The 26512-nt window shown below is 42.9% G+C and overlaps 2 protein-coding genes across 2 annotated transcripts; both read right to left on the minus strand.

Annotated features, from left to right (window-relative positions):
• Positions 1 to 735: 735 nt before the first annotated feature.
• LOC149461630 (NACHT and WD repeat domain-containing protein 2-like) lies at positions 736 to 8745 on the minus strand. The gene is made up of 2 exons (XM_089678028.1): positions 8491 to 8745; positions 736 to 6375 (listed from the first exon to the last, which is right to left on the minus strand). The coding sequence occupies exons 1-2, from the start codon at positions 8728 to 8730 to the stop codon at positions 2668 to 2670; spliced, it is 3948 nt and encodes a 1315-aa protein (XP_089534154.1). The 5' UTR covers positions 8731 to 8745; the 3' UTR covers positions 736 to 2667.
• Positions 8746 to 12568: 3823 nt separating this feature from the next.
• Positions 12569 to 26235, minus strand: LOC149461631 (NACHT and WD repeat domain-containing protein 2-like). Its single transcript, XM_089678031.1, has 5 exons — positions 26049 to 26235; positions 23256 to 23344; positions 18632 to 18748; positions 16666 to 16869; positions 12569 to 12697 (listed from the first exon to the last, which is right to left on the minus strand). The coding sequence occupies exons 1-5, from the start codon at positions 26233 to 26235 to the stop codon at positions 12569 to 12571; spliced, it is 726 nt and encodes a 241-aa protein (XP_089534157.1).
• Positions 26236 to 26512: the final 277 nt, after the last annotated feature.

Raw genomic sequence — 26512 nt, forward strand, 5'->3', positions numbered from 1 at the left:
ACTCATGGGGCCCCCAGGCAATAGGGGATCATGGGGCCCCTGTGTCCTTGCCCAAACTCAAAAAAGCCTATGAAAAAGGTACCAGGGGCATCTCATGGGGCCCCCTACTGACCCCGGGCCCTCGGGCAGTGCCGCAGTTTCCAAATGGTCAGTCCGCCCCTGGCTAGACGTGCTTATAGGCACCACCAGGGGCGGACTGACCATTTGGAAACTCGGGCACTGCCCGAGGGCCCGGGGTCAGTAGGGGGCCCAATGAGATGCCCCTGGTACCTTTTTCATAGGCTTTTTTGAGTTTGGGCAAGGACACAGGGGCCTCATGATCCCCTATTGCCCGAGGGCCCCATGAGTTGTCAGTCCGCCCCTGGGCACCACTATTGTCATATCCACCCCCAGCTACATCACTATGTCTCAAAATACCAACCAAATTGTTCTCTTCGTTCCTCCCAAGACTTCTTACTCTCTAACTCCCTCGTTTCATCCTCCCATGCTCACCTTCAGGACTTCTCTAGAGCCTCTAACATTCTCTGGAATTCCCTACCCCAATGTGTCCGATTATCTCCTACTTTGTCCACATTTAGATGATCCCTGAAAACATATTTATTCAGAGAGATCTATTCTGTCCCCATCTAACAACTGTACATTTATTCTCTCCAACAACCCATCCCCCACAGTTGTTACCTTTTGTATCTCTTCACCCCCCCCCCCCTCTTAGATTGTAAGCTCTCAACGAGCAGGGCCCTCTGATTTCTACTATACTAAATTGCATTGTAATTGTACTGTCTGCCCTTATGTTGTAAATCGCTGCCTATACCATTGCTATATAAATCCGGTATTATAATAATAATATCTTTATTGGCCATATACCACAGCTGTCTCCAGGTAACACAGCAGATTAAAGCTAGAATGCTTCCTCTTCCAAGACCATTTCTGAGTAGTTTGTGAGTGCAATAATTTGAATTTTCCTTAATGGTATAAGCATTGTCTTTTATTATTATTATTATTATACAGTATTTATAAAGCGCCAATAGTTCGCTCAGCGCTGTACATTACAATGGGAGACAGAACATGTGAGAGAACAATACCAATACAATGCAAAACATGAGGGGATCGAGGGCCCTGCTCTTTCCAGCTTACAATCTAGGAGGGAGGGGATCATGGTACAGGAGGAGATAGCTGTGGGGGATGGAGTGGTAGGAAGAGTGGAGGAGATCGGCAAGTCAACAGGGGGTGGGGTAGGCTCCCTGAAGAGATAGGTTTTCAGGGTGCGCCAAAAGGAGAGGAGAGTAGGTGATAATCTGATGGGTTGGGGCAGGGAGTTCCAGAGGATGGGCGATGCCCTGGAGAAGTCCTGGAGGCGGGCATGGGAGGAGGAGACCAGGGAACTAGAGAGAAGGAGGTCTTGTGAGGAGCGGAGTGTGCGTGCTGGGCGGTACTTGGATATCAGGTCGGTGATGTAGTTTGGGGCAGTGTTATGAACGGCTTTGTACGTCGGCGTTAGGATTTTGAATTTGATCCGTTGCGCAATCGGAAGCCAGTGGAGGGATTGGCAGAGGGGGGTGGCGGAAACAGAGCCCAACCCCTCTCAACCCCCCACCTCACCCCCTCAGTCTTTTATTACTTCGATTAGCAATATTGGATACTTGAAAGGACTATGTATTTTTGCTTTTGGTCTGGTTTAGTTTCAAGTCAACATTGGCTTCACTTTAAATCTTCAGGGGGTTATTTTCTAAAATTGGAGAGTGCAAAATCTGCCGGAACTCTTTATAGAAACCAGTCAGCTCCCAGGTTTTATTGCCAAACCTTCATTGAACAATCAGAAGTTTGAAGCTGGTTACCATGCCTGTTACGGAGTTGTGACGTCACGCCGCCGGCGCCAAGAGAGACCCGGCGGCCATCTTCAGATGGTCAGTGTTTTTTGGTTTGCTTATACTCTTTGTATGCCCAATATTTGAATAAACACCGCCTGTTTAGAAGGTATCACACTATCTGGCCTCCTTTTTTGGAGCTCCTTGTGAGCTACTAATATCCACAGAGCGGCTGCATCACGTATGGCAGTGGATACCAGGCAGTGACCAAGACCAGACCATTGAGGGATCTTCAGTCCTCTGGAATTGATATTTCCTAATTTTGATTGCGCATCTGGTGAGTGCGCAATCTTATCACTTTAATCACCATAGCACCAGACTAGACCACTGGACTTTGAAGATCGTTTGGATCTCCTGTGCACTTTTTATTGTGGACTATTGCTTGATTTTTTAGTCTAGCACTTTGCACTTGATTGGTCACTAAACAGTGACAAGGTTATCACTTTATGCTGCACTTTATTTCAATTTATTTATATAAGCTGGTTTCATGCGTTTTTTATGATGTAGACATGCATCCACCATTGACACGGTTCTTGCACCATTCAGTCACTTGATTTTATTATTCCATCATTTGATATAAGTACCGTTTATTGTCTTTTAGCGCTACACCCTGCTTTTACTATTTATTTGGAGGTTTTATATGGTACCTTTTGGTGTTTAGCAGATTTATTTTGTTATAAGCGCTCGCTTGTCTCTTCAGATTTTTCCAGCTGCACCAGATTCTGAGTGCTCCAGTTTTAGTAAATCGCCCCCTCAGTCTACTAATACAGTGTCTTCATCTGATGAACAGCCAAGACTGAGGTCAGAATTTCACAGAATCGTCCCATATTATATCTGCAGATGATTTACACTGATAAATCTGTACACAGTCCATATCTGTGGATTCCTGATTACTGTTGAAGGACAGGAAGTCTTTCAGCATCGTATTAACCTTCCTCTTTCCAGCTATTGAGAACAAGCCAAGGGTGCCATCTTCAAATCCAACACACATCATACCATCCTCATCCGATGCCATCATGACACATGGAATTTTACCAAGGTGGTATTGGGCAATCTTTTTTCCGCTGTGCACTTCTGTCATGTTAAGTACAGGGTTGACATGAAAATCACACTTGCATTTACTCGACTGCTCATGACAAACATAAATGAGGTATTTACCATCTTTGGTCAGATGTTGATGCAATATAGAGGTGGGCGAATGCAAGACATAATGTTTTCTTACCAGCGAATTGATCACATTGATTGTTCCACTGAGGGTTATAACAACGAAATCTCCGTTGGATGAGATTTGAAACAAAGGAAGAGGAGGTGAAAGTTGAATGGATAGCTTGACCTGGTGGCACACCGTTTCTTCCACCACATTCCATGTGTAGAGATCGGCACTTGAAGTCAGCATGACAATGAAGTCCGGGTGGTTGGCAAGACACTGAAATGCCACAATGGAACTAGTGCCATCATCACAGCAGAAGCTCTTACACACAAATCCAGACCATGAGCTGATAGCTAAAAGTCTGTTATTATTCAATCCAACAACAAAGGTGCCTTCCGGAGTTATGAGTGCTGAACTTACAAATGTATGTATCTTGCATACTGCAGACCCTGTTAGAGACCTCCACACCTTTGACCCCCCACCTTCACAAAGAGTGACCACAAAACTACTATTTGGTGTTATAAGCATCTGAGATATAGGACTGCTGTGGATGCAATGTGTGTTTATTCCAGAGTCTGTCTTCCAGATGTAAATTCCTCCCGATGTTTCTGACGTTATCAAAAGTTCTGCATTTGGGCTTACTCTCATCATTTCTACAACATCTCTGTGCTGAAAACAGGCTAACACTCTACAGCTCGGAATGCTCCATTTGCAGACAATATCTGAACCATCTGACGTGTAGGCATGGCTGCCGAGAGGACAAAGAATTAACGACTGAATTGGCCTTCCCGTTTGAAAGCAAGCAGTTGGAATGCTGACTGATTTCATATCCCACAACGTCAGTGAATTGCTATTGGTTACCGCTCCCAATAAATTGAATTCCAGGCTCTTTATGAGTAATGACACTTGAGATTCAAGATTAATCATGGAAATCAACTGTCCATTTGTAATACTCCAGACAAACAAAGAGTGAATATTCTCCACTGTAGCAATGATCCCATTTCCACAGTGAGAAAACGTGCAAAACATAACTTTGTCTTGGTGTGGACTCTTGAAAGTGACCTTCTCCCATGTTGACATTTTCCATACTTCGAAGGTGGTGGATCTGCAGACTAAAATCATCTTTGGAGCATACTCTGTAGAATACACCTCTTCCTGTACATCAGTAGAATTAAGTTCATCCAAAAGCTGTGGCTTACATGGATCTTCTATGTTCCATATTCTGATATTGCCATATTTGTCAATCACAATCACACACAGTTTGTGGATGTAAACTTCAAATATGGCATGCTTCAAAGTGTCCATCTGCAGGATTATTTTTTGGCAAATATTTTTAGTGCTGTAAAGGTGAAGTGTGTTTGATTCCACCAGAGATAAATATTGTTTATCACCAATACATGCAAAATAATTACATTTCTGGTCAAAATAAAGTTCTTTCAGTTTTTCACCAGAAACAATATTGAAAATTGTGACCTGTTGAGTGTTTTCATACCAAACAAACAGACAACTGTTAGCTAAGTGATATTTTTTGGGGGTAAGCACAGTTTCCCTATGGGCATAAAAGTATTCATTCAAAAGTGCCCAGGAAGAACAGTCAAGAAGAACGATTGATTGTCTGGTGGTGCAAAGTGCTAAATAGCAGCCTTCACTATCCAAAGTGGCACTAATAATTTCTATGCCAAGTTCTATCTTTCGCTCTAAATCCTTTCCCTTACACCAAGTGTAAATATGGCCATTTTGAAAAACCACAATTAGCTCAGGTTTTGATTTCGCATTCAGGATGCTGACAATTTGAGATGATTCTTGGAACTGAACTTTAATAGCTGGTATTTTAAAATGGGCAGAATTCCAGATGACCATGGAAGAACTTTTGATGCTTTCACAAAAGATTTGCTTGGTAAACGTAAAAATACATGGATATACAGACAAGAGAGGCACCAATCTGGACTGTACAATCACTTCAAAAGCATTAGGATTTTCAGTCAGCAGACACCTTGCTTCTTGAAGTATGTTGGAGATTAGGTTGACTTCTTCCCTTCCAATCTGTGTGGCTGCATCTTTTACACTCCAGATCAAGGCGTTGAGGTGACCAGATTTTAAGAGGGTTTTGTAATAAGAAAGAACCATCAACACATTATTGTATAAACTATCTAGTTTCCCACATTCTTTTAGATGATAAGGTAAATCAAAAGCTTTTTTTGTATTCGCAAAGAATGTTTGTTCCATCCCAGAATGTACAACAAAAAGCCAAGGTTGAGACGGAAGCCGTCGGTCAATGTAAAACTTATTTTGTGCATTGGGGATTGATTTTGACCTATGATTTTCACTTTGTGAACTTAGTTTTGGTTTCATAGTAATCAACTTGGCTCTTCCTCCAGCCCAACGTCCACTAAAATAGTCACACATATTTTCATGCATGTTCCTTATTACCTCCTGGTCATTGAGATACCGCTTAACAGCAACTTGCTGGTAAAGCCTGTTTGTCCACCATATTAATCTGCAGCCCATAATTATTCTAGATGAAACACAACCCTTTAGGTCAAGTAAGATATTGGTTACAAGCCAGTCAGGGACTCTCAAGCTAGACACATTGTCATATACATAATATAACTGGGCAAGGGCCATGTTATCTACTGACAATACATCTACAAGCTCTTCTTCTCCAATCCCAGATCTTGACAATGTTATGTAGCTTAATGCCCTGAAGACAAACTCATAACCATATTTAATTTCCAATTTATGGAATAATCTCTCAATTAGTTTATGGATGCTTTGGCCAAGAGATCGTTCATCAACATCTTGGTGGGATTTCCATCCCATGACGTCCTTAAGCACCAGATGCATCTGAAGAGGTGTAGCACAATTTGTCAGGGATCTGTTAACATAAACTTGTTGCCCAGAAGTGATTTTCCTTCTTTCTTTTAAAAGATTCACCTTGAGATTGTCATTGCATTCTTTCCTTGTTGGCTGCACTTTGATTGAGTAGATCTGTCTCAATATCTGACACTCATTCTGATCTAAAAATCTTTCCTGGGACATGGATACAATCAATTTTGAGAACTCTGGAAGAAGGGAAGGCAACCAACAAAAAATGTCACCAGTGTCACAATGAGTCAGGTTATCTATGCCATCAACTATTAGGACAAGAGGTCTTTCCATGAAGGTCAGTGACAGCAGACTATGAATGCATCCTGTTATCTTATTGATATCATCAAGATGTAAAGGAACTTGTGCCATGTAGATGTCTGATAACTGCTGGCACAGTCCTGTCAATAGCCTGCATAGAGTTAGTGATTCCCCAAATGCAGGTGCAAATCGAACTACCACTATTGGATCACAATCTCTAAGCCATAACCGTACCTGGAAACAAAAGAAAAAAAAAAGAGATAATTTAAATACAGAGAGAAACATTTTACTAGTTTTCATTTTTTGTGACTATACATTAAGTAAACAAGGAATATGTTTGTCATTTAGAATGCCTACTCAGTGAGAAGTGAAAAGTCTGCACTTCCTGACATGCAGGTGTGCAGAGGGAATCTAAAGCCGGCCATAGTCGGTTCAACAGAGACCAGCCGAGATTCAAATCATGTATGGGCAAGCTGAATGTACCCAAGTTGATTGATCGATCAACTTGGGTACAACCAACCTGTCCAATTTTACATGCTATTATTGCTAGCAACTATTATACCCACTAACAGTAATCACTGTGTTCTCCCAGTGAGGACTGCTCCCTCGCCCCCCCAAAGGGAGAACAAAATGGCTCCCTTAAAGGGATGGGGGAATGTGCAACCCATGGTTGCAGGAAAGAAAATCGCACCATCTATGGATGGCTTAAGGCACTGCTTTGTGAGACTGCTAATCTCACCAGATTTGGAGTGAGATTTGGAGATGTAACCAGGGGCGGACTGACAACTCATGGGGCCCCCGGGCAATAGGGGATCATGGGGCCCCTATGTCCTTGCCCAAACTCAAAAAAGCCTATGAAAAAGGTACCAGGGGCATCTCATGGGGCCCCCTACTGACCCCGGGCCCTTGGGCAGTGCCCGAGTTTCCAAATGGTCAGTCCGCCCCTGGATGTCACTATTGCGCTTCCGATTGGTCTCCTTACTGGAGAGGACCTGCTGTACAAAGATCCCCCTGCTACTGCTTCATCCATTCTGTAGACCCGTGCTTTCTCCACCGCTCTTCTTCCTATTGGGAAGATCACTTGCTGTCCTTGTAATACCTATAGCAGAAATAGCTTGAGCAATCCTTACCAGGGATGGAAGACACAGACATGAATAAACACCCTTTTAGACGTTCTAACCCTTCCCCTGTAAAAAGTAGGCTTTTTGTCTGTCTGCACCACCCTTCTTAAAAGGATGTGAGCGGAAATATTCCCAATAGGGACATGGATAGCAGCAAAAACCTGAGAGAAGCTCTATACCTGATTTAAGGTATCCAAAATGAAAGCATTTATTCCTGTTGGAGTTGGGCTTTATTATTTTTTTTAATAAATATGGATACAGTGGGAAAAATAATTATTTGATCCCCTGCAGATTTTGTAAGTGTGCCTACTTACAAAGAAATGAAGGGTCTATATGATAGAGACAGAATATCAACCAAAAATCAAGAAAAAACACATGCGCCTTTTGCTTTTTTTTTTATCCTGCCATTGACACTGATACTAATTTAAAAATGTAAAAAAATCCTGACCAAAAAAAAAATTAATAATAACACTGACCTCGACCTTGACTCAAATTCTAACCGTGCCACTGATTAAACATTGATTTTGTTTTTTTTTTTTTATTATTATTATTTATTTTTTAATTATTTTTACTTTTTTTTTTTTTCTTCTTTGAAAAGACAGATAGAGATACAATGTATCTCTCTCCTCCATTCAGAGAGAGAAAACATGGGGGTGGGTTTCACAGTGACTGATCACTGTGATAGCCAGTCAGAGACTATCACAGCAATCAGGTGACCCGGAATCAGGAGTCACAGGTCCCGATGGTTAGAACAGGACCCAGGACTTTCAGTGAGACCCTGGTGTCTCATGCTCCCAGCACAAAGGCAGGTAGGCAAATTAGCGGCCTCACAGAAAACAGCCATTCCAGTAGAGACACATATTTGCGTACAGTCCGTGTGAAGGGGTTAATCTGGCTAAACATGGATCAAAAATGTGGCCGGTTCAGCAGGGGCCTGTTGGATTTTTGTCGCTTGGTCAGGACCACAGGCTATAGCCAGCAGCACAGGTCAGTGTATTCTGAGTGCAGGGTCTCCCCGCTGTCAGAATCCAATAGCTCAGTTTAAGGGTTCCCTCATCCACCTTGAATGTGTGGATGGGGGATTCATGTCATTTTTTTTCAGACAAACCACTGATTGAACAAAAAAGATGATTCACATCTGGGCTGCCTTCAAATCTAACATAGAACCACATACAGATTTCTGTACGGGTGAAAATACACAATCATGACAATGAAATTGGTTAATTACCTTCCTTGCACAAGAAGCCAGGAGGACAGTCTTTCCACAACCTGGTTCTCCAACTACCACCATTGGCTTTGAAGACTTATCCTGAAGAATGTAGTTTTTAATGGCCTCTGCCTCTTGGAACTCATACTGTTGCAGGTCAGAGTACATGGTACAGAGGGAGAGGTGTTCCAAGATTTCCTCCATCCCATCCTTCAGTGGTGGTTGACATCTTCTAAGCTGACTGTCAATCAATTTCACCATGTCCCCATAGAACTGTCTGCAAAGACCTTCAACATACTGCTGCTTCCTCTCTTTTCTATAGCCAACCTTCATGTCACATGTTGTGGTAGTGGTGTACACCTGAAGACCATCATTGACCAGTGATGGAATGAAAGTGTCCCTCAGATGACAAAGCCTGGAGTACCCATCACAGAATTCCCTCTCCGCTTGTTCCGGTTTTCCTCTTTGTTTTTGGTAAGCTTTAAATGGAACCTTGTGAATGTAGCAGATACATTTTTCCATCATGTCAGGATAGTGTTGTGAAACATAAAGCAACTCATCTTCAAGGGCTAAAAAGACATTCAAAAGAAGAGTATAACAACAATTGTAAAATTACTTGTAAAACCATAATCTCTGTTTACTACAAGGGTTATAAGGTTATGACTCTCTGCCATGCAAGCTGGAGAGTTGGGCTCAGACAAAAGAAGTAAAGGTACATAAGGGGGCAAATATCTTTTCAAGTAAGACTTAAAAATTATAACTGTAACTAAAGTCAGAACTTTTTTCAGGGATGGAGTGGAGACAGGTTAGAAACCCTGCCAGGTCTTTATTGCTGTTTAGGTCACAGTCAGAGAGATGCATTGCAGTTGATTTACTAAAGGCAAATAGACTGTTTACTTTTCAAGAGAATTTTCACCTACCCTGAGGTGAAGCTTTGCTGGCTGCCAGGGGCGGACTGACAACTCATGGGGCCCCCGAGCAATAGGGGATCATGGTGCCCCTGTGTCCTTGCCAAAACTCAAAAAAGCCTATGAAAAAGGTACCAGGGGCATCTCATGGGGCCCCCTACTGACCCCGGGCCCTCGGGAAGTGCCCGAGTTTCCAAATGGTCAGTCCGCCCCTGCTGGCTGCCATCATCCAATTATGTGGAAACAAAAACACTGTTTTTTATTTTCCTTGCATGTGAAAGATACTTTTTGCAAAGTGAATTTTCACCGCATTTACCAAGCTCTGGGGAAAATTCTCTTGCAAGTAAACACCCTATTTCCTTTTAGTAAATTGACAACATTGCTTTTATTTGTCCCATGACCAGTGTCACCAGGACTTGGAGGGGAGGGATATCCAAAAATCTGAGCAGTCAACTGAATAGAGGAAAAACATCTAAATACTTTGAAGCATATGTCAAAGCTAAATAAGAATAAAACATTTGCTGTATATCTTTGTAATACATGCACATTTGCTCATGTTTTATTCCTTTAAAACAGTGCTGGGACAAGGCGTTGGCAGAAGATGTGACTGCCTTGGGTGCTCCAGCAGAAGAAGGCTGCATAGAGGACAAGACTTGCAATTTATGTTGCCTTTGGTGCTTAAGGACCTTATCCCGGCACTGCTTTACAGGCCCTACAAGTAAAGGAAAATATCTGTTGATCTACTAGAAATGCACTCAGCTCTTAATTTCCTTTTGTTGGTTGACAACATATTAGCAGTTTTGTGGTGTCAGCCCTGCTCATTGTCTTTTGCTAAACTACCACTTCTACTGTCTTCTTATCCATAGCATATCAACTAACTGACACAATATGAGTTGGGAGGGTTAAATAGTTTTTTGAAATAACATAGGCATAGAGCACAGGGCATGTTTGAATTTTTGACAAGATCAACAGGTATGTTTTGTATTTATAGAACAGATATTTAGCACCACCCCCTTAGAAGTCGTTGAGTTTTGAATCCCCCTAAAGCTGTACACAATCAGGCAACAAACATTTTCTTCCACACTTTGCAGACTGGAGATAGTAAACAGTCCTTGAGCTTGGTTTTGTTGTTTTATTAAGGGGTTAACAACTTGGATGGGGTCAAGGGATATACGGGATGCCCAAGGAAACTGCAAACTTGAGGACAACTCTCCTCTAAGAGCATCCAAAGCTCTTTGGTGTACCTCCTCAGACCCCAGATGATACCTTCTCTTCACCCAGCTGCCCGAGGGTATTCCCTGCGCAAGGGGTCCAAGACCTGTAGACTTAGAACAGTTCTGGATGAAGAATAGTTGGGTATTGCACCTGACTGCCCTCTCCCCTTATCTTGCCCAGGGTGTGTAGGAGTATTCATTCTGTCGTTCCCTGTTTTCTTGGTGGGTTAGTGCCTGCCTTCAGGCCTTATGCTAGGCTGGCTCCTTTCCTGCTTGACAGGATGTCCTCCCCAGGAGAGATGGGACAGAGGAGATCCTCCCTTCCAGAATTCTGCCTACAGATGGGCTCCTCTCCAGGCTCCTCATTCCAGCCTTCCTCTCAGTCCATCTTCCACCTGACACTGCACACCTCTCCCTAGGCTCTGCCATATTTGAGGGTTGCCCTGGTCGCCATGCCCAGCCTCCTGCCAGGGGATTGGCCAGGGTTCCTCAAACATGCAGATCTGGGCCTTCTGCCCTCCTCCACTCCTCTTCCAGAAAGCTCTCAGATTTATGGAAAGGTGGGAGGGCTTCAGAAGCCCTCACCTGTTAGAGCCTTCCTGCCTGTCCTGAAGTAACCAAACTACCTAAGTCATCAAGCTGGCTCGTTCCTTGACTGTTACTCAGCCCCTATCTAAAAAAAAACTTCCTAACCAACCCGGAGGAAATTACAGATGCAACAAATTGTTTTCCATGGTATATTTAACAGGCCAAAAAAGCAGCAAACAAGATAAGTTTTTTGTTAGGGTTTACAAACAGTTTAAGACTGTAATATTCAGATATTACTAGCTGTCTAAGCATGATGAAATCTAAAAGCCATGGCTCCTTTTGTGAGTTTCACAAATTAGCGCTTATCCATGGAATCTAATGGCTTATTTGTACTTTGTGGATTGGAAAGGGAGGAGGTTTCATCCAATATTAGCACCTTATAATAGGACAACATTGAGTCCTGGACCTCTCTACCCCTCAGTCTCATGTAGGAGTATATAGCTATTCCCTTGGGGAGATGAGTGTATCTTTAGATATGATGCCATAAACCAAATAGACCACTATATTGACATCAGTGGAATTGCATGGATTGGATTTATTTATGAAATTAATTGAATTGAATCTTGCTATCTATAAAATAGGACACTCATAATATATATTTGTTGTTCGTCAGAAAAAAAGAATACTGTGTTGAGCATCAAATGTGATTCTTTAAAATGTTTGTATCATATGTCTATTAAATTTGGAAATATTTTTTATACTTATGTGTTAAATCTGTATCCTTGGATGCCATCTTAGATAGTCTCTAGTTTTACCTTATTGTAGTCATTTGTTGGTTTGGGTTGATGGCACTCTGTCTTTTGCCCAATGTCACTCTGCCTTCCTTTTCTCTCTCTCTATTTTGAGTTTATTGAAACAAATACTGATGATTTCTAGGGGTTCCTTGAGCGGTGGCTGATTGACCCATTTGATGGTACCTGTATACAGTAGTTCCTGTGTCAATGCCACTTGACAGAGCCAAATTCTTTCCACTGCATACCAATGCAAGGGCCATTTTTTTCCACTGTCCCCCAATGAATTGGTTTTAGTAGGGTTTCCCTGAGACCTAGAAATTATTTAAAAGGTTCCTCTAGGGTGAAATGTTTGAGAGAGGCTATATGGCTGCATGGTTTCTTTCTATTCCCATGATACCGACTGGAGGGACAGCTTCAAGAATGCAAATTTCTTCAGAAATTACGAAAACAAGAGGGAGTGGTCATAGCAAGTGACCAAACTGGGCCTGGTGGATCATCAATGGGCCAACCACAATGCTTTACTTTCGAACTACTCATTTATGGACAAAATAATGTAAACCACATGTATAACAAAAATACAATAACAAAATGGCAGTTAACTTATCGTTCTAGGGGATGAGGAAAATCAGGGAAGAACTAACTAGAGTACATGAGCTTATACGTTACCTGAGGAAAAATATTTGCTTGCCTTGTCTTTGCCCAGAATTCCCTTCTGCATGGACAATGGAACTATAACATCAAAGAATCCCTTGATTTTCTGAAAAGCCTTCAGATCATCTCTCTTCTGTAGGCAGAATGTCAGAATTGTGAATTTAGAATAGCGCTATTGTTCCAAAAATGCATCTAAACAAACACATGAACACCAAAACCTTTGGATCAGTGACAAATTATCAGTACAACACAGGGGCGGACTGACCATTTGGAAACTCGGGCATGCCCGAGGGCCCGCGGTCAGTAGGGGGCCCCATGAAATGCTCCTGGTACCTTTTATAGGCTTTTTTGGGTGTGCTTTGAGTGTGGGCAAGAAGACAGGGGCCCCATGATCCTCTCTTGCCCGGGGCCCCATGAGTTGTCAGTCCGCCCCTGGTACCACAAAGCCTTAGCCAAAATGTAACTGATTCATCTTTTTTTTTTTTTTATAAGTCTTCCATGACAGGTCATATATGCCTGAAAACAAGTACATGGGGTAGAGAGGTTAAAAGTCCCTGCTGTACCACATTTCTTCATAGTTTTTTTTAAAGAACAATGATATGAGTAAATAAAAATGTCACAAAACTTTTAAAAGCAGGAATATTTACCAGACCAAAAGGTCTTATCAAAATCAAGCTCCTAGACAAGAAAAAAAAATACGAATGTACTTTTTGGGGCCTTGCTGACTTTGGGACATAAGGCAAACTCCTTAGTTGTCTTCAGGCCACCAAGCATCTCACGTTATCTGGAGACATGATTCAGGAGGTCAGATAAACTGTATAAACAGTTCTGTAAATGCAAGTTTCCACATTTTATTCTATGCACATGGTTTCCACAATAAGCACCATATGCATAAAAGTTTTAAGCAGCACCCCCCTATATACTGTAGGTTCTAGGTTTAGATAGTTAGCTTTAGTTTGTGTTTTGATAGGTAAATACAGTTATCACACTAGTCAGTGTGATTGTAATTTGCTGTTAGGTAAAGGCATAACTTGCACACCGTAATCAGTGATGCCCAGGGGTGGACTGACCATTTGGAAACTCGGGCACTGCCCAAGGGCCCGGGGTCAGTAGGGGACCCCATGAGATGCCCCTGGTACCTTTTTCATAGGCTTTTTTGAGTTTGGGCAAGGGCACAGGGGCCCCATGATCCCCCATTGCCCGGGGGCCCCATGAGTTGTCAGTCAGCCCCTGGTGATGCCTTGTTCTGCTAGTTACGTCCGCTCAGAGTGATCTGCTCCTGCCAGGCTGATAGCTCCCTCTGCATCCATAAAACTTGAGAAGTTTCTGGATGATAGGTGTGGAGCTATGCAGATGGCATGCAGGGTGACTGTATATATTCATTGAGCACACTGTGCTCTGGGTTTTTTCCTGTATAGGGTTGGTCCTGCCTGAAGGGGGCATGCTGCCCTCCCAAGCAACTGCTGCTGTGCGGCCTCAGGTAAGTGACTTGAGGGCCTGAATGCTGAATGCTGAGAACCGGGTCCTGCTAAAGCTGACTGAGGGGCCATCTAATGAAAATCTGGTCTGGTATCACAGAAGAAGGCGCTTTTGGGCCTTGTGAGTACAGACATCCGTAAAGGATCTTAGAGATGTTGTGCTGCTTTAACCCCTCTGGTGCTAGGGAGTCAGCTGTGGGTCCAGTTGAAGGGACATCAGCTGGTGTCCTGAAGAGCTTTGTCCATTCATCCTCCTTCTTAAAAGGGACATTGCTCTTGGAGCTTTGAACTACTACTTCTACTATAAAGCTGAAGTCCACTGTTTGTTGCAAGCACAAATCAGCGCAAAAATCAGCTTGCAAGTAATAGGTTCATTTAATGTATCTTGTTTGTGTTGATTTGTTTTTTCTTTTATTATTTGAAAGCACAGACTTGTCCTAACGAAGTCCTCAAATGCACATAGTTCTTGTTTTTGGACTCACTTTCTTCAACCCTATACAAGTTCTCCAAAAATAAAAACAAAAAACAACAACCCTAGACTGCTCATTGAAGAAGCGTGTGAAAGAGGCTGTGTGCCTGGCTGTGGGCAAAGCTTTTGGGGAAGATCTTGACAGTGTTCTTGCAGCTGCTACGGGAGTAGCACTACATATATTGTATGTTCCATTTATTTGTGTGAATTTCTTCCTTTTGCTTCATAGACCTTGTAGGATCCAAAAACAAACTGACCCTAAAAGATGTACAGTATGTTGTCTGACTGTGATAGTATATTTGATTATCTGGTCCCATTGCTGTGAGATACCCTATAGCAGCAATAAACAGTACTCAATATGTGCGCAAAGTTATTTTGGACAAAACATGTTTGAACCAGTTGGGCAGGCAGACAGCGAAGTCTATGATACTCCACTGCAACCCAAGAACAATAATTTAAGAAGCGACGTTTAGTCATGCAACACATTATGCAATAGATAGTTTGATTTACTACAATAATCTCCACTTTAACAATTTAATCAAACTCATTTCAAATGAAATTTGACACGGTTGACCATCCCCTCCTCCTCAAAAAACTGCACTCTCTTGGCCTCAGAGACTCCGCTCTCTCCTGGTTCTCCTCCTATCTATCGCAGCGCTCCTTCAGTGTTACCTATAACGCTACCACCCCCCCCTTACTCCCCCTCTCTGTTGGGGTAATTCAAGGTTCTGTCCTCAGACCCCTTCTCTTCTCCATCTACACCTCCTCCCTTGGACAATTGATAAACTCCCACGGCTTCAACTACCATCTCTATGCCGACGACACACAAATCTATCTGTCTACCCCCCACCTCACCCCTTCAGTCTCCAATCGCATCACCAGCCTACTAAGTGACATATCGGACTGGATGTCACTCCACTTCCTTAACTCAACCTCTCCAAAACTGAGCTCCTAGTATTCCCCCCAGCCCGTGCCCCCCCCCCCCGACTTCTCCATCAAGATCAACAACACCACCATCAGTCCCTCCCCTCATGCCAGGGTACTAGGTGTAATCCTAGACTCCCATCTGTCCTGTCAGCCCCAGATCCAATCACTGACAAAATCATGTAGACTTCACCTCCGCAACATCTCCAAGATACGCCCGTTCCTAACCTTGGAAACCACTAAGCAACTCATCCACTCCCTTATTATATCACGCCTTGACTACTGTAACTCCCTCCTCACTGGCCTACCTCATCGCAGGCTATCCTCTCTTCAGTCTATCATGAATGCTGCTGCCAGACTCATCCACCTTACTAACCGTTCTGTATCTGCCACCCCTCTCTGCCAATCCCTCCACTGGCTTCCACTCAGTGTCCTCCACCCCTCTCTGCCAATCCCTCCACTGGCTTCCACTTAGTGTCCTCCACCCCTCTCTGCCAATCCCTCCACTCAGTGTCCTCCACCCCTCTCTGCCAATCCCTCCACTCAGTGTCCTCCACCCCTCTCTGCCAATCCCTCCACTGGCTTCCAATTGCCCAGCGGATAAAATTCAAAACACTAACACTGACGTATAAAGCCATTTATAACACTGCCCCTAATACATCACCGACCTTGTATCTAAATACCACCCAAACCGTACTCTCTGTTCCTCGCAAGACCTCCTACTCTCTAGCTCCCTTGTCTCCTCCTCCCATGCTTGTCTCCAGGTTTCTCAAGGGCTTCACCCATCCTCTGGAACTCCCTACCCCAAGCTATCAGGCTATTGCCTACTCTGCACACTATCAGGCGCACTCTGAAAACTCATCTCTTCAGGGAAGCCTACCCCGACCCTGGCTAACTACTGGAATCCCCTACACCCCCAACCACTCCATCCCCCACAGCTAATTACCTCTTGTACCACTATCCCCTCCCTCCTAGATTGTAAGCTCCAAGGAGCAGGGCCCTCTAATCCCTCTTGTATTTTACTGTATTGTTACTGTACTGTCTCCCTCCATAATGTAAAGCGCTGAGCAAACTATCGGCGCTATATAAGTCCTGTATAATAATAATAAAATACCTTGTGTGAGTCCCTTCTTTTTTGCTCCAACTTGGAGACCTTAAATCATAGATTCCCAAAATATCAGTTGCTAATGACCTTTTTATAATACCCCTTTATGCCGCAGACATACCTACCTGGTGGCTGATAGATTGTGACACCTCCTCCCTGTCTAGCAGGTTATACACTGGTGGGATCCCATTTTCATCTCTATGGTACCAATTCTCCAGGATGCTTGTAGAGACTCCATGCTCTTCAGCTATTTGTATAATTTTCTCAAACTCATCGGACTCGATCGCCGTGGGAAGGCAGGACTTCCCATACTCCTCTCCAATAAGAGCCTGGAAACACCATATAGCCATCAGGATCTGAATGAATCATTAGGTTGGATTTTTATCAGCCAATATACTGTTGCTCATGCTCTCCCTTGATAAAAGTTATATTGGGGAGAGGAGTGTTCCTACTCACTGGTAGAGCACTGAAGAGCAAGAGCAGCCCTTTACCTTTCAGAGCTTATTCTTGCCTAACTCTGACTCCAGCTGTTCCTGCTGCTATGGATATTGTCACATATAAAGTGCTCTATAGTCCACAAATTACAATATAAAGTGCTTCTTCAAAGAATGTGCAGTTCATAAATGATTTTCTTCCATATGTGCAAAACCAATATTAGCTTCTATCTTAATATTCAAATGCTGCCTTCAGTGCTTTTCACTCCAACACTGTGCAGCACCACCCTTCCAGAGAACTCACCAGACAGCCATGACCTTCTCACTTAAGAGTTGGTCTAGATGTGCTTTGTAAAAGGTTCCCCAATCTGATAAATCACTTGCAAGAAGAACCTCTCCTCTTACAACTTATCACCAGGAGGAACATCATGATATAGGGAGGGAAAAGAGACTATAAAAGTGTAAAACCTTATATTAAAACACTCAATACATTTTAAAACATCCACTATTGCGCTCACATTGAATGGCGCATTCCGTCCTGCACTTGGGTATATCCACCTATTGTTATCTCTGTCCGGCTCCACTAAGCCTAGTGTGGGCTGTTCTGCTGTACAGATGTGTCTCACCACTCGGTGGTGATACGTTGGAAGAGGAGAGGTTTTTCCTACAAAGTGATTTATCAGATTGGGGAATCTATTACAAAATCACATCTAGGCCAACTCTGAAGTGAGAAGGTCATGGCTGTCTTGTGAGTTTTCCAGAATGGTGGTGGTGCACAGTGGTGGAGTGAAAAGCACTGAAGGCAGCATTTAAATATTGAGATTGAAGTTTATATCGGTTTTGCACTTTTTTGCACATATGGAAGAAAAGAAGTTGTGAACTGTGCATTCTTTGAAGAAACAATTTATGTTGCACTTGATGGACAATAGAGCACTTTATATGTGATTATATGGACAATAGAGCACTTTATATGTGATTATATGGACTATAGAGCACTTTTTATGTGATTATATGGACTATAGAGCACTTTATATGTGATTATATAGACTATAGAGCACTTTATATTTGATTATATGGACTATAGAGCACTTTATATGTGGTTATATGGACTATAGAGCACTTTATATGTGATTATATGGACTATAGAGCACTTTATATGTGATTATATGGACTATAGAGCACTTTATATGTGATTATATGGACTATAGAGCACTTTATATGTGATTATATAGACTATAGAGCACTTTATATGTGATTGACTTTACACTAGGACTTAGTATAATAATTTTGCATAGTTATGGTAAATGTTATTATGCTGCCATCTTATGGATATTTTGGTTATTGCACCATCCTTTTCTGTCTTCCATCCTGTCCCCTCCCACTAGCTATTGATGCATTACCTCTTCCTTTTTCACTCTGTCTTCTTGGGATGAATATGGCTGCTAGTCATATAAGAACACATAACCATGTTTTGACCTGCAAATACTGTCCTTTCAATCATCTGTCTCATCTGTCGTCTGCTGTTAAGCTGTTGCATTCAATAAAAGATTTTGTGGATGAAACAACAGGTGTTTGGTGAGTCCAGACTCAACTAATACAACAGTTGGAGTCAGAATTGGTAGCACTGCACTTTTTTGTTAATAAATCAAAGTCTTACCACAAAACATGGTCCAGCCGAGGACTTGATACATTCTTCCAGCAGCTGCTGGCGCATCTTCCGAACCTTAGCACTATAGAGGTCATCTGGGTGTATTCCATCATAGCCATCCAGCACCTGGCATCAGAGTATTCTCACAGTCAAAGTCAATAGATATAGCAGAGAACCTCACTGTCCTGTACAATTATCGTCCATACATATTTAAATTGTACCTATTATTACCTCTACAGCTTTACTAATACCCTCTGCTCATTGATTGTTCACCCTAGACACTGCAACTGAACTGGGGCTGCTTGTGGAATAGGCTGGAAAAGAAAGAGGATCATTTGCTTTCAGTTACCATGGACCTAGAATTACAGTAATTCCCCTGACCAGTGATGTATTTAGACTTTGTGCTGCCCTAGGCAACACAAACATTTTGCGGCCCCTCCCCACCAATGAGATCGTGAGAGAGTCAATAAGCGTGTATATATATATATATATATATGATTATCTCTCTTTCTCCCTCTCTTCCCTCTCTCTCCCCCTCCCTCCCCCCTCTTCCTTCTCTCTCCCCCCTATCTCTCTCTTCCCCCTATCTCCCTCTCTTCCCCCTACCTCTCTCTCTCTCCCCCCTATCTCTCTCTTCCCCCTATCTCTCTCTCTTCCCCCTACCTCTCTCTCTCTTCCCCCTATCCCTCTCTCTTCCCTATCTCTTTCTCCCTCTCCCCCCCTCTCTCTCCCTTCTCTCTCTTTTTCCCCTATCTCTTTCTCCCTCTCTTCCCCCCCTCTTCCTTCTCTCCCCCCCCCTATCTCTCTCTCTCTCTCCCTCTCCCTTCCCCTATCTCTCTCCCCCCCCCTTACTCTCGCCCCTCTCTCCCCTCTACCTCTCTTCCCCTTCTTTCTCTTTTCCCTCTCCCCCCCTCTCTCTCTTTCCCTTCTCTCTCTTTCCACTCTCTCTCTTTCCCCTTCTCTCTCCCCCTCTCTTTTCCCTCTCTCTCTTTCCTCCTCCCCCCTCTCTCCCCCCTCTCTCTTCTCTCTCCCCCCTCTCTCTTCCCCCCCTCTCCCCCCTCTCTCTCCCCCCTACCTCTCTTCCCCTTCTTTCTCTTTTCCCTATCCCCCCTCTCTTCTCTCTCTCTCTTTTCCCTCTCTCTCTTTCCCCCTTTCTCTCTCTCTTCCCCCTCTCTCTCCCCCCTCTCTTCCCTGTCTCTCTCTTCCCCCCTCTCTCTCTTCACTCTCCCCCCCTCTCTCTTCCCCCCTCTCTCTTCTCCCTCTCTCCTCTTTCTCCCCCTCTTCATTCCCTCTCTCTCTTCACCATCTCTCTCTTCCCTCTCCCTCTCTCTTTCCTCTATCTTCTCTCTCTCTTCCCCCTCTCTCTTTTCTCTCCCCTCCTCTCTCTTCTCTCCCCCCTTTCTCCCCCCCTCTCTCTCCCCTCACTCTCTTCTCCCCCTTCCCCCCTCTCTCTCTCTCTTTATTCTCTCCCCCCCTCTCTCTCTCTTCCCTGTCCGTTTCTCACATCGTATAGGACTGCACACACACATACCTCCTCCAAGGGCTACTGATCTCTGTGCAGCAGGAAGGAGGAGGGGGAGGTGTGTGTGTGTGCAGTCCTATACGATCTGTCAGTGTAGGGAGGGAGGCAGGGAGATCCCACAGACCACAGCACAGCTCACCTCCTTCGGATCCTCTCCTCTCCCTGCTCCAGGCTGTCCCCTGGTCCCGGCTCGTCAGCTGCTGGAGGGAGAGGTACAGGAGCATCGCTCTGCAACTGCCCTCCCTCACATCGATCCTCTTGCTGTCCGGGCCACTGCAAGAGTACCGAAGGTACCCCTCTGCTGACGGCCCTGCATGGCTCTGTCCACCGCTGCTCTCAAGGTCCCTTCTCCTGGTGGGGCAGTGCCGCCCCCCTAAAAACTGCCGCCCTAGGCAAACGCCTTGTTTGCCTTGCGGTAGATACGCCCCTGCCCCTGACAATGCCTTCATCTGCTTTTCTCTCCAGAACGACGGAGCCATATCTGCTTAGGCATCCTCCATGGTCTCCATTTACTTCCTGTGCAGAGAAGCTGGCTCAGAGATTTCACAGTCATGTAAATTATAGTAAACAATTTGAATTTTTCCACGCTATATGTGATAAAATACCACTCAATACAAAATGAAAGCAGCCAGCACAGTCCCGCAGGTGTCAATGCATAAACTAATAAACAAAGAAGTGCAGCGCTATACATTCAAAAGTACTAATAACCATTAAAAAAAATACATAAAAAATAATCATACATAAAAATAATTTTTTATGTAATATTTTTTATGGTTATTAGTACTTTTGAATGCATAGCGCTGCACTTTTATGTAAATTATAGTGCCTGTGCACTACAGGCTCAGAATTTACAATGCCAGTCAGTCAGTAACGTCAGTACTCACAAGGTCACAGGATCATCAGTGCCCCCTTACAATAACCACTGGGCACTCTTCAGTGAGGGAGAAACAAAGCTTACAATACCACAAGACAACTAGACACCCTCCTCCAACTTCCACTGCGCACTCTCCAGCGAGCTTTCCAGATTCAAAAACCCCACACTAGCATCCTTGAAGCATGCCCCATAGGGAACTGCCCTTAGGATCGGTCAGAGACCCTCAAGGCTAGGGGCTCCTCCTGCAGGACTGGTCCCAGGACAAAACTAAGGTCTGCTCCAGGCCCCAGACTATTTATGGGCTCTCCAGCCACCTACTGGACACACCTCCCCGGGAATTGGCTGGGTCCCCATAAATATTCAGACTACCCTACTGCCTTTCCTTTGACTGTGATTCGAGAACCCTCTAGAATGCAGGGGGAAATAATCAGACCAGGAGCTTGTGAAATACTGAGCTGGCTAAAGCAATCAACAACTGCTCTACTGGCTACAGAGGAGCCAAACTAAATTTACCTTGAATCCCTTTTTCTAATTGGGAGGGTGCTACACCTGATTGGGCAAAGTTATATTTAAAGGCACCTTCAGTACAAAATCTGCCTTTATGGTGAGTGCCCTTAGTCACTGTTCCTGCACACACCATCCTTTTACTTTGCTTATTATTTGTTTCTGCCTGCCCCTGTGCTGAACAGTGAGGGAGCCATTATTGTCAGGAAGGTCCCCAAACGTTGGCGCTTTTGGGCCCTAAATAATCAATACTCACATCTTGCAACCACCAAAGAAAGGACAAAAGATGTGACGTTCACAACAGGAAAGGAAAAAATATTGTAGATGTCCCAATTATATTGTATGTTTCAACCACCGCCTGACCCCAAGGATTTTCCCCTGTAATCCAGCAGTGCAATGCCTGCCTTTGAAGTCAATTTAGATCTAGGAGATTCTGTCTCACCTGTCTTCAGCAAAGTCTTGCCACCACGATTAGATTACCGTACATCCTGGGAAAGAGAACAGTCTAAACTCCACCCATTAACAACCACAGTTTATCAATTGTTAGTTAAATTCCCACATGGAAGAAAAGATATATTTTAAATTTGTTTTAAAAATATTCTTCCCACATATATTGACATATATTTGAAATACTACAATTTTGGCCGTATTCAATATATTTCAAAAGAATTTTTCAATATATTTATATATATACTGTATGTTGAAATGCATTTTATATATATTACAAAATATATGAAAAATATTTTTCAAAATATATTGTTTAAATATATTCTTCAGATTTTTTTAACATATAAAAAAGCCATTTTAACATATATTTTTACACATATTTGAAAATTCATTCCAAAAATGTAGATTAAATGTATTTTTAAAGAAATACATATATATATATATATATACTGTATATATATATATATATATATATATATATATTTATTTTTTTTTGTATGTATTTTTAAAAATATTTTCCATATATTTTGTAATATATAAAAAACGCATTTCAACATACAGTATGTATGTGTATGTATATATATATATATATATATATATATATATATATATATATTTGAAAATGGTTTTTTTTACATATTTTTCATATATTTTGTAATATATAAAAACCACATTTCAACATACAGTATGTATGTGTGTGTGTATATATATATATATATATATGAGAAAATGTATTTGTAAACATATTTTTCATATATTTTGTAATATATAAAAAACGCATTTCAACATACAGTATGTATGTGTGTGTGTATATATATATATGTGAAAATTTATTTTTTAAAATATTATTCATATATTCCGTAATATATAAAAAAAACGCATTTCAACATCCAGTATGTATGTGTGTGTATATATATATATATATATATATATATATTTGAAAATGTATTTGTAAAAATATTTTTCATATATTTTGTAATATAAAAAAAACGCATTTCAACATACAGTATGTATGTATGTATGTATGTATATATATATATATATATATATATATATATATATATATATAAATATATTTAATACGGCCAAAATTGTAGTATTTCAAATATATCTCAATATATTTGGGAAGAATATTTTTAAAATATATTTTTTTCCATGTGGGTTCCTTCTTTCTGGAAATTAAAATCATATGGGATTGCTGGCCACACACACACACACACACACATATATATATATATATGCATATTGTATATATGGTTAGTAAGAAACCTTTAGCGAGCTCTTACCTGGAATTCCAGGCCTTGCGTGTGTCTGCAGTATTCTCGTAGTTTTGGGTAGACATCTGTGCGTAGTGCAGCTCTCTCCCACTCCGAATCTGAGCAACAGTTATTACAAGACTTTTTTCATGTTTAAAAGAGAATTCTGATCTTACAGATCTTTCACAAAACTGACACCCTTACTTGTGCATTGTCAACAGGGGCGGACTGACCATTTGGAAACTCGGGCACTGCCCGAGGGCCCGGGGTCAGTAGGGGGTCCCATGAGATGCCCCTGGTACCTTTTTCGAGTTTGGGCAAGGACACAGGGCCCCATGATCCCCTATTGCCCGGGGGCCCCATGAGTTATCAGTCCGCCGCTGATTGTCAACATCAGCCTATCCCAACCTTTCTACCCTAGAGGAACCCTTGAAATAACGTCTAGGTCTCTGTAAACCCCTGATAAAACCAATGTATTGAGGGTCAGTGGGAAAAATGCTGGTATTGTTTTGGGATCTCACAGGACACCTGAAGATGACGCCTTGCTCACCCAGCACTTACTGACACACCTTGAGATATTTCAAAGAATTGATTAGGCCAAGCATAGCTTAAGGCCAGCCATACACGGGTCTATTTTCGAACGATTTTTCGTTCGAAAATCGGAACTAAGAATAATCGGCCGATTTTCGCTCTGTTAGTGGGGCAATGACACCGGCCAATTTTTGTGGTTCCTCCCCAGTTCGTTTATCGGGCATGCTGAAAAATTCTTGTAATACAACCAATTTTCGAAGTCATTGGTGGCACCATCAGATTACAGAACAAACGATGTTATCGATTTTAGATTGAAAAATCGTTTGGAATTCGACCCATGTACGGGTCCCAAAGGAGAGTATTTTCAAGTGTACTCGTACAAACAATCAGTAGGACAATACCACTACTCTGAGAGATATGGTAAAACACCCGCAGTGTTCTGGCTAGCAGTAATGAACTGCATTTATCTAACAACAGTATTTAACCACTTCATGACCGCCAGCCCGCAACGTACTGAGGAAGGACAGCTGCTGTAGGCAAAGCAACGTATGGGTACATTGCTGCCTACTTCTGGTTTTCGTGTGCCCTCCCATCTGTCAGCAAGTCCTGGTCAATGATTCACAGCTGGGACCTGCTAATTGACTGTGTATGATCACAGTTCAGAGCTCTATGTTGGTAAACAACACAGAGCTCTGTATAGAGGGAGCCATCTGTAAGTTTCTCTGAAAAGCAGGGATGAGAAACTTAGAGATGGTTTAGTAAAAGCAGCACACTTTACACACATTACACCAAGTTAGGCACACTTTAACCCCTTGATCACCCTAGATCGCGGGTGTCAAACTGGCGGCCCTCCAGCTGTTGCCAAACTACAAGTCCCATGAGGCATTGCAAGATAGACAGTTACAAGCATGACTCCCTAAGGCAGGGCATGATGGGACTTGTAGTTTCTCAACAGCTGGAGGGCCACCAGTTTGACACCCCTTCCCTAGATGGTAACCCCTTCCCAGCCATTGTCATTAGTACAGTAACATTGTATAGTATTATCACTGATCACTGTATTAGTGTCACTATGATGTCAGTGGCAGTTAGTCAGTGGCAGTTAGTGTCTGATTTCCCTTTCAAGTCCCATTGTAAGTCGCTGATTGCCGCCATTAGTAGTATAACATTTTTTAAAAATCCAGTATATATACCGTAGTTTGTAGATGCTAAATTTTCATGCAAACCAATCAATATACACTTATTGTTTTTTGGGGGGTTTTTTATCTAACAGATGAAGCAGAATACAGTTTGGCCAAAATGTAATAAGAATTTAGATTTTTTTTTAATTTTACATGTTTTATAACTAAAAGTTAAAAATAGTTTTTTTTTTAATTTTTTTTTTTGTTCATATCGCAAAAAAAGAAAAATCCCAGTGGTGATCACATATAACCAAAAGAAAGCTCTATATGTGTGAAAAAAATGATAGATGATTTAGTTTGGGTGCATCATTGCATGACTGCACAATTACCAGTTAAAATAGCGCAGCAATATCCATGCCTGTATGTCAGTTAGTGAGTTAGAAATGTGAGAGGAGATTGAAGGAGTGAGGTGAGGAGTAGGGAAATAGTTCTGGGTGTCAACGGCATAGACATGGTATTGGAAGCCATGGGAGGTTATCAGGTGACCAAGAGAGGAGTATAGATAGAGAAGAGAAGGGATCCAAGAACAGAGCCTTGGGGGACCCCTACAGAGAGAGGAAGTGGAGAGGAGTACACAGAGTTATAGGTAGCTTTGAAGGAGTGCTGTGATAGGTAGGAGGAGAACCAGGAAAGAGCTGACTCTTGGAGACCAAGGCAGTGGCAGTTATTGAGAAGGAGCAGGTGGTCAAAAGTATCAAAGGCTGCAGAGAGGTCTAGAAGTAAGAGTATGGAGTACTGGCTATTGGTTTTAACAGTTAGTAAATTGTTGGTGAGTTTTAGTAGGTCAGTTTCTGTGGAGTGCTGCAAGCAAAAGCCAGAGTGTAAAGGGCAGGGACGGACTGATAACTCATGGGGCCCCCGTACAATAGAGGATCATGGGGCCACTGTGTCCTTGCCCAAACTCAAAAAAGCCTACCAAAAAAGGTACCTGGGGCATCTCATGGAGCCCCCTACTGACCCCGGGCCCTCAGGCAGTGCCCGAGTTTCCAAATGGTCAGTCCGCCCCTGGTAAAGGGTCAAAAAAGTTGTTTACAGTGAGACAGTGGTGTAGCGTGGATTGTCAGGGCCTGGGGCAAGGCAAGTAATTTGCACCCCTAACCCGACTTTTAGATACCCCCACCCTGATTACACCCCCAGATATCCAGCATCCCTCCAAGCCCCTGGTGGTAGTCTGTGGTGGCCTTGGTTCTGTTCTGCTTGCTGTTATGGAAGAGATCAGCCAGGAACTCGTCATTGAAGGTAGTCTGGTTAATATAGGTGCTGATGTCTATGGAGTACCTGTTCTCGCACAGCTCAGTCATGTTCCAGGCAGAGAGGGGTTCCTGTAGGCAGCATGCTAGTGAGACTGGGCGCTCATCAGGGGTGTATTTACCACAAGGCAAACAAGGCATTTGCCTAGGGTGGCATTTTTCAGGGGGGCAGCACCCTCCCAGGAAGAAGGGACATATGCGGCACGGGGACCAGGTGGGATCCAAAAGAGGCTGCGGGCTGCTTATTGGTGTATGCAGAGCCTGACTCTTGTTCCCAGGGATGCCCGTAGCTGTGAAGATGAGTGTCTTACTCTCTGTTGCCAGGGGA

The sequence above is a fragment of the Staurois parvus genome, unplaced genomic scaffold (genome assembly GCF_062004578.1).
Source record: "Staurois parvus isolate SC_StPar_1 unplaced genomic scaffold, SC_StPar_1.0 ptg000196l, whole genome shotgun sequence".
Classification (NCBI taxonomy): domain Eukaryota; kingdom Metazoa; phylum Chordata; class Amphibia; order Anura; family Ranidae; genus Staurois; species Staurois parvus.

What these genes read in the sequence shown, in the direction of transcription:
- LOC149461630 (XM_089678028.1), bottom strand. Translation starts at nt 8,730, where the DNA reads ATGGTGAAATTGATTGACAGTCAGCTTAGAAGATGTCAACCACCACTG. An exon ending in TGGCTTCTTGTGCAAGGAAG is followed by an intron (nt 6,376 to 8,490) that starts GTAATTAACCAA and finishes TTTTGTTTCCAG; the next exon opens with GTACGGTTATGGCTTAGAGA.
- LOC149461631 (XM_089678031.1), bottom strand. Translation starts at nt 26,235, where the DNA reads ATGACTGAGCTGTGCGAGAACAGGTACTCCATAGACATCAGCACCTAT. An exon ending in GGGGTGTAATCAGGGTGGGG is followed by an intron (nt 23,345 to 26,048) that starts GTATCTAAAAGT and finishes ACTGTTGCTCAG; the next exon opens with ATTCGGAGTGGGAGAGAGCT. An exon ending in CACAATCTATCAGCCACCAG is followed by an intron (nt 12,698 to 16,665) that starts GTAGGTATGTCT and finishes TTCTGCCTACAG; the next exon opens with AAGAGAGATGATCTGAAGGC.